This window comes from Gadus morhua, chromosome 4, assembly GCF_902167405.1.
Source record: "Gadus morhua chromosome 4, gadMor3.0, whole genome shotgun sequence".
Lineage (NCBI taxonomy): Eukaryota > Metazoa > Chordata > Actinopteri > Gadiformes > Gadidae > Gadus > Gadus morhua.
In genome coordinates, this window is record NC_044051.1 from 25,470,893 (window position 1) to 25,478,524 (window position 7,632).

At 38.6% G+C, this 7,632-nt stretch overlaps 1 protein-coding gene across 1 annotated transcript; it reads right to left on the bottom strand.

The window, feature by feature from the left end:
* Positions 1-3,413: 3,413 nt before the first annotated feature.
* Positions 3,414-7,346, bottom strand: LOC115541702 (uncharacterized). Its single transcript, XM_030353547.1, has 7 exons — positions 7,262-7,346; positions 5,945-6,111; positions 5,588-5,724; positions 5,343-5,436; positions 4,459-4,637; positions 4,235-4,283; positions 3,414-3,731 (listed from the first exon to the last, which is right to left on the bottom strand). The coding sequence occupies exons 1-7, from the start codon at positions 7,344-7,346 to the stop codon at positions 3,417-3,419; spliced, it is 1,026 nt and encodes a 341-aa protein (XP_030209407.1). The 3' UTR covers positions 3,414-3,416.
* Positions 7,347-7,632: the final 286 nt, after the last annotated feature.

Here is a 7,632-nt window from a genome sequence, read left to right on the forward strand (position 1 = left end):
ACATTAAAGTGTGTTTTTAACACTATATGGTGTTACTCACTAGGGTGTTTTTAACTTTCAGTTAATCATTTTCACCAAGTTTAAAATGCTTCTATATTCAACTGTAAGAAAAACCACATTGCTACAGTATAAAGTATAATCAATCCTTAAAACAAACTATTTCTTTTGTTTTTTATTCAACATTGCAGCTCAAACAATATTGCACACAAGATCCAGGCATCAAACACATTGACAGATAATGTCTCTCCTCCACTCTTCTCACTAATGAACCACTCCAGTGTGGATATGAGTAAGGTGGAAATAGGCCCCGTCACGTTAAAATTGTACCGGGGGCGAAAATTGTACCGGCCTACGTCATCAGTTGTTTACATCTTGACAACCTGCCTGGCAACAGACGACGCGATCGTCTGTTGCCGGGCAGGTTGCAAAAAACATTCGGCTCATGTTTCCAAAAGACGAAATAACATAATACAGATAACGGATCGCTAGATAACACTTGTTTTTACTTTATATTTGTATTGTATTTAATCGAATAGCAACAGACGACGCGATCGTCTGTTGCCGGAAAACGGGCGATCGCGTCAAATGACGTAGGAAGGTTCTTGTACATTCCCACGTCATTTGACGCGATCGCCTCGATTAAACAATTAAATACAATACAAATATAAAGTAAAAACAAGTGTTATCTAGCGATCCGTTATCTGCATTATGTTATTTCGTCTTTTGGAAACATGAGCCAAATGTTGTCGGCAGGTTGTCAAGATGTAAACAACTGATGACGTAGGCCGGTACAATTTTCGCCCCCGGTACAATTTTAACGTGACAGCCCAAATGAATATATTTACACATTTCACAAAATGACACACAACTTTATGCACATGAAAAAAGTTAGTTGACCAGAACAACCAGTACGTGAGGAATAGGATATGTACACAACCTATGCATATTTAAAATGAAAACAAAGGCACAATATATTGGCTCACATCTCTACCATAGGCATTTTGTAAGGCAAAGGGCTTATACATTTCAAGACTGTCTGCTTTTATAACATCTTTGTCATCACTTTCAAATACTTGGTAGGCATGAAAATGTTCACTGAATTGATCAACCACAAGTTTTGTCACTAGGAAGTACATAACACTTTCAACTAAAAGGATCTTTTGTATTCTGCAAAACACTGGCATTTCATGTTCAATCCCTCTGCAAACAACTAGTCCTGTCCTGTACTCTGTCCCACTGATTCTAACCCAATTAGTCGAGAAGATGTCTTTTGGTACAGCATGAAGGGCTCGGGCAAACCTTTCACTATCAAAATGAAATGGTTTCAAAGGTCCATACTCCATATGGTTTAAAGGTGATGTCTCCCAATGATATCCTATAGACATTTGATGTTTTTTGGCAAGAGATTTGGTGATGTTCTTGAAGTTTTTAAGAGTGTTCTTGAATACTTTGTGTTTTGCTTCAAATCTCATGCTCCACATATGAAGTAGAGGCCCTATTTTTCTTATGCAAGCTGGGTAGTGTATCATGAAATGATGTTTTGGGATCAGGTTTCTGTGCGGATACAGCTGTTTGAACAACTCATGATGTTCCATTATTAGATGTTTTAAAAGTACAGTCATGCCTAGTGTAACAGAAGGAGAAAATATGATGTTGATAATCTGCAGTAAAATCAACAGCAAAAGCCAGTTTTTGTTTCCTTCTGGCACAATGTCACCAAAAAGTAAAGGGATGTTCCTCACAAGACAAAGAGTCTGAATGGAATTGAGGCCGATGTTATTGCCAATACTGTCTAAATTAATCCTTGTAGGACGGTTTTTTCGCTCCAAGTACCCATAGTCAAAAGCATAAATTCTAGATAACAGATCAGGCTTTGACAGAACATTTTCTGAGAGATATTCCAAAAGTAACTTTATCTCATACTGAGCCACCCCTTCTAGGATGTCGTGCATTATGTCGAAAGAAAAATTGTGGCTAACATGAAAGAACTGTAGGCCATTAAGAGATGAATTCCTTTTTAAACCAAACACTGATAACTTCTGTGGGTCTGATTGCAACTCATTGCAGTGCATTTCAAAAAGCTCTTTTCCAGGCAAGATTATCTTTGGGTGGTCCTCACTGTAAACATTCTGGGCATCACCTTTTTCAATCAAACATAAACGACAGTAATAACGTCCATTAAAAGACTCTGTAAACCCTAAAATTGCATGCATTCCCAAGTTGTCCCCAGTTATCTGACATATAGTGCCATGGACTTTTTCAGTGGAGAAGGGCAAGTCAAGACCGTGACTTTCCAGTGTTTTAATGTCATTTATCAGAGGCTGAAGAATAGGATCAAAGCCATATTTTTTTACATCTTCAGTGTGAAACAGTGCGACCAAATGGATGTTCATCACAGCAGAGTTAAACTTTGGTGGCAGATTTCTAAGGACAAAATAGAGAGCACCCATTTTGTGAATACCGCGTTTTGAACCCAGTGGGTTAGCAGTTTCAAAGTCATCATAGTACATCTGAATTTGTAAAGAAGTCGGTTGTTTAGAGAACAATGCATGCGTCTTAAAATAACTACCATCACAAAAGTCTTCAAATATGTCAGTTTTGGATACAAAAGTTTCCCCAAGCAATTTACAAATATCCGAATTGCGGCACATGAATTGGATAGTTTTCAAAATTGGAACGTAAACAAAAGTGTCTTTTACTTGAACTTGATCATAAGTACCGGTTTGTTTATTTCGCCTTGTATCGAATCGATGTCCTAACATTATTTCTACAGGCTCAACAACACCCCATTTTTCGTTGAAATATCTTGTTCTTTTAGTTTCAGTATTAAAGCTTACAAATGGATTTTCAAAAGTATCAAGACCTTCTAATGTAGATCGGATAGGATTGTCTTTAGGCACAGCAGATAGTATTTCTTGCTTAACTTGGGAGTGCAGTCCAGTAGCAAGTTCTTCCAAATCACTAACAATTGTTGAAACAAGACTATTTGCCATACCACTTTCTTGAAGTTTAGCTACAATTGAGGCACTGATATTTTTAGTATGTTCTTTGTTAAGACCAGATACATTGTCCTCAAAACAACCAGCCTCTAAGCTCTGTGGGACACCTGTTTCACCAACTTCTAAAGTACTTTGGACACTGTGATGGATAGCTTGAAAGGACTCCGGGTTTGCTGCAACACCACTTTGACAAAAATTCTCCTCATGAACTCTCATTAAATGTTTTTTGAAACCGGAATATGATAAAAACTGACGCCTACAACGATCTTGTGCACAAACCAACTTAAACCTCCTGCTAGGATAGAAACTGTGATCAATTCTTAAATGGGTTACCAAGGACTGGACATCCTTGTGTACAGCTTCACATATGAAACACTTATACATTTTAATACGTTTTTAATTTTATACGTTTTAATCCTAGTTCAGGAGTTTTGCCCGCAACTCACGGATTCTTGGAGACTCATCTGTTGTTGTGACATCGATGTTGTAGACTGTTGTCTGCACAAATGTGTAGAGCTGGACCAGGGACTCCTCGTATGACAGGTTGAACACGTAGTGTGATTTGAACAGTTCATCAAAAGCACCTAAGGAGCTGGTGGCTTGGCAGGGGATGAGCTGTTTGTCAACGACAATATAGAAGTTGTCAATCTTGTTCTGGGTGCGACCAGCAGCAAGGATGTACGGTTGTTGACCCTTTCTCCCACGCAGGTGTTCATCAATGCTGCAGCACGACTGAAAAACAGAATAAGTTGAACACCTTAATGTTAGTGCTCCCCCTTTTACGATGTTATTCAATAGTTGACAAATATCACTAATTTTTTTCCATTTCTTTTTTCTATTTCATGAATTAATTCTGAAAAATCCATCTAAAGCGCGTTAATGGCAAGGAAGGCCTTGTATATTAAATCATAAAGTCCATGAAGTAATGGCAGGGGGGTGTAGGGATGGAGGAGGTCAGAGAGGTAACGGGGGGCCAGAGCATGGAGGGACTTGTAGGTGAGTAGGAGGATTTTAAACTTGATCCGGGACTTAACAGGTAACCAGTGGAGTTGCATCAGGATGGGGGTGATGTGTATTAAATGTCATTTATCAAATGCAAAAGTCTGCTTTGTATATGGGCCTTTGGCCTACCTGCTCGCTAAGCGATACGCATCAGCCTTTGAAAAACTCATATTGGTCAACTACATTAGTTCTCTCTTTTGTTGCTGGGGAAAGAACAGATTAGACATCCATACCTTGTGAAAGTGAACCATTTTTTCCACTGCATCACTGGCACTGATTTTGCTCCCCTCCGTCCAGCTGTGGGTGGCAAGAGATGAAGGAGCAGCAGCAGAGAAGCCATGTCACTGTCCCAGCCTATCAGGGGGGAGATACAACACAAAACAAGTCATCAGTATCTACTTGGAAGGCACAAAGTAAAGAGCACTAGCTATTTGGAATGAAAACCAACACTGCACACTTACTAGTGTCATCATTCTCCGTAGGTTTCTCAGCAGCATTCAGAAGTCGGCACAGCTCTTTTGACTGAGTCAGTTGTTTGGCCTCTTTGATAACCTTGTACTTGAATGCCGTGTCCCACTTTTCAAGCATCTTGGATGCTGTTTCACCACCAAACAGCAGCAGGAAGTCTTGATTCAGCTGTTGATCATACACCAATGTAAATACATTACGCTAATGGTCAGAGTATAATTAACTATTGGAACCCAACCAAATTAAAGACAAGAGTTTAAAGACTGGATTTTAAATAAAATTCACAACTCACTAGTCCTTTGACATCTATAAAACGTGGAAATGTTTTGAAGACGTCGGCAGATCTCTGTGCATCACTCACTAGGTCTTGGCGATGTTGTAAGGTCAACTTCATCTTCTCAAACACACCTGCCTCATCAGGAGAGTGAACAAGAAAAGAAATAGCCTCCCTGCAAGCATCTCCATCAAGCTGCTGCTGATCTGTGGCAGCTGGTCTTTGGCGCTTTGGTCCTTGTAGTTGAGGCACTTTGCCTGCCTGTGGACTGCCCGTCGCCCGGTTCTTCCTGGACATGGTCCTCAGGCGCCATGATAAAAATCCTGTGTTTTTCACCCCATCATAGAAGTGCTCCTGTGAAGATGATTCAAACACTATTACAAAGGCCTATCACTACTTGATCTTAAGTTATTTTTCGTCTTCATGGCTATCTTCATGGTCGAGTCAAACTTTGTAGCAAACTTTGCTCAGTGGTACTATGTCGTGCATCTTTTAGATCAGTATAAATTAACAGTGCATTTAATCATGTAAGCTAAACCCAAAAGCTCTTGTCTGTAAAACTTTATTAGAAAGTAACCTTTTTTTTTTTTTTAACTTACATATCCCTTTGGAGAAAAAGGATCCTTCAGCGAGGGAAAGAGTGTAATGATTCCCAGGGCATACTTCTCTTTTTGCTGACGTGGAACAATCCTCCTTTAGAGAAAAAACTATTCAACATCAAAATCCAAATGCTCCACTAATGACTATAGCAACACAACTGTTATTTCAAAATTCATTACATTCCTTCTTAATAAACCATTTCTAAACAGAAAAGTTTGTTAAAATGTATTTAAGAACCACGTACCCATGCATTTCAGTCATATGGCTAGTCAGAATGTTAACAAGGTGTCTCCGGGTGCTGTGCGTCAACGTATTTTCTGACTTGTACTCTTCCAGGACATCCTCACCTCCAGGTTTCCTTAGCAAGGCATTTTCTACCATCTTTTCACATAAGAGAAATAGATCAGTGTACATTTCAGTCTTCTGTGATAAAATAATTTGAACAATAACCTGCCAAAATGTGCCTGTTCCGATTTACTTTCCTCGCTAAATGAACAATTCTAATTCATGCACCTTTCTAAATGTCAAAATACTGATTGGTGATAATCTCAAATGAAATGACACTGTATATGTTTGCAAGTGACAACTATTGCTCAAGTACCTCTTTCGCTGCCTCTGACCCTGAGGCCTCTGTGGTACTTCTGTTCATGACTTCAAAGTTGGATACATTTCTGTCTATGGGAATCCCCCGTTCTCTTCGACTGGAGAGGTCATTATCACTCGAAGAAGGTGACATGGTATCCGTGAGGGAAGATGGTGATGAATGATCTAAAGGAGGGAAAAAGGAGAGAAAAACAAGGAAATCTGCTATTGTGGGGATGACAGTCAGAAGTAGAAATTATTTTTGATATGGTTATGATTACAAATAAAACCATTGACTGTCATTTTTGACTCAGAAAACTGACCCAGTGTTACATGCTTAGAACAATAACAAAATTAGCAAATGGATGCCGATCCATAGTTTGCTAAAATGTGTTAATTTCTTGACCTATTTTGTCTCTCCATTACAATCTGTGCCGCAGTAAAAACGTACCGGGAATGCTGTTATATAATGTCAGGCAAAAGTCAGGATTGGCCTCTATCATTTAATGAAGCTTGTCTTCATCCACTGTTGGCAATACGTTTGTTGACGTAAAAAACTGACCTTGTATGAGACAGACATGGGATAATCAAAACCCAACCCACATTTTCAAATTTGGATGCTGATCTGCATTTTGCTTAAATATTTTTTTGTTCAGCTACTTTGTCACACTAGTCAGACTGTCAGACATACAGCAGTCTATCTTTACCATTTTGTTCAGCAAAAACAGCAGATAGGCCTACCTTCAACTGAAAAGCTGTCACATACTGTCAGGCATAAGTCAGGATTGGACTCTATCAGTTCAAGAAGGATGTCTTCATCCACTGCTGTGTCGGTTTCATCAAAGATTTGAAGGTCAGTCGCATCAGGAAGACCAAACTTGCTTTTGACTATGGGAAAGATTAGCATCACATCAGATAATACCTGAAGCAGGTTTTCAACTGCAAATATTTTGATGACTGATCAAGCAATTTATATCGGACACTAATTTTAAATTGTTAATATATTCAAGTTATGCCAAATCTACACCACATTCTAAACCTTGACTGTACCTGTGAGCAAAATAAGGAGATTTGAAAACAGTTGTTAAAGTAGGCACTATTAGCCATATTTAATGGTTCCCTCTATTTCAAATGTAAAAAAAAAAAGGCTTGCACCAAGAAGCATATTGTCATCTGCAGGCTAAAACTGATAATGCAATTAACTGTCATAAGGGTTAATGATCCATGTCCAACAAACTATTCATACCAACAACACAGAAAAATACAGCCTTGCCTTGCCTAATAGTTGTTTTTTTGTAAAGGCGGCAATATATTGTTACACAAGATGGTTACTCACCTTCATTGATGAATTCCAAATAGGTGAAGCCTGACTGCAATCTGATGTACTTCTTGGTACCCTGGTATTTCACCTTCAGCAACATGATGCCTTATCTAAAAAAAACAAAAAACAGTGGAGATAATGTTAAAGTTTTAATTATTCCTTTGCCAGGAGTTATAAATAGAAATTGCAAGTCATGTGGCCATTAGCTAAAAAATACACTACATTTGTCATAAGAAGTAAAACGATATATCGCTGTCAGTGACAGTGATAATGGCAGCTGTGTTTTCTGTTTTGTGTTCAATAGTTATTGAGTGCAACATGCATAGTGATTTTGATACAAAGTGATGATAAGCGGGAGTATTTATAGAAAATATTTGCGATCTAGA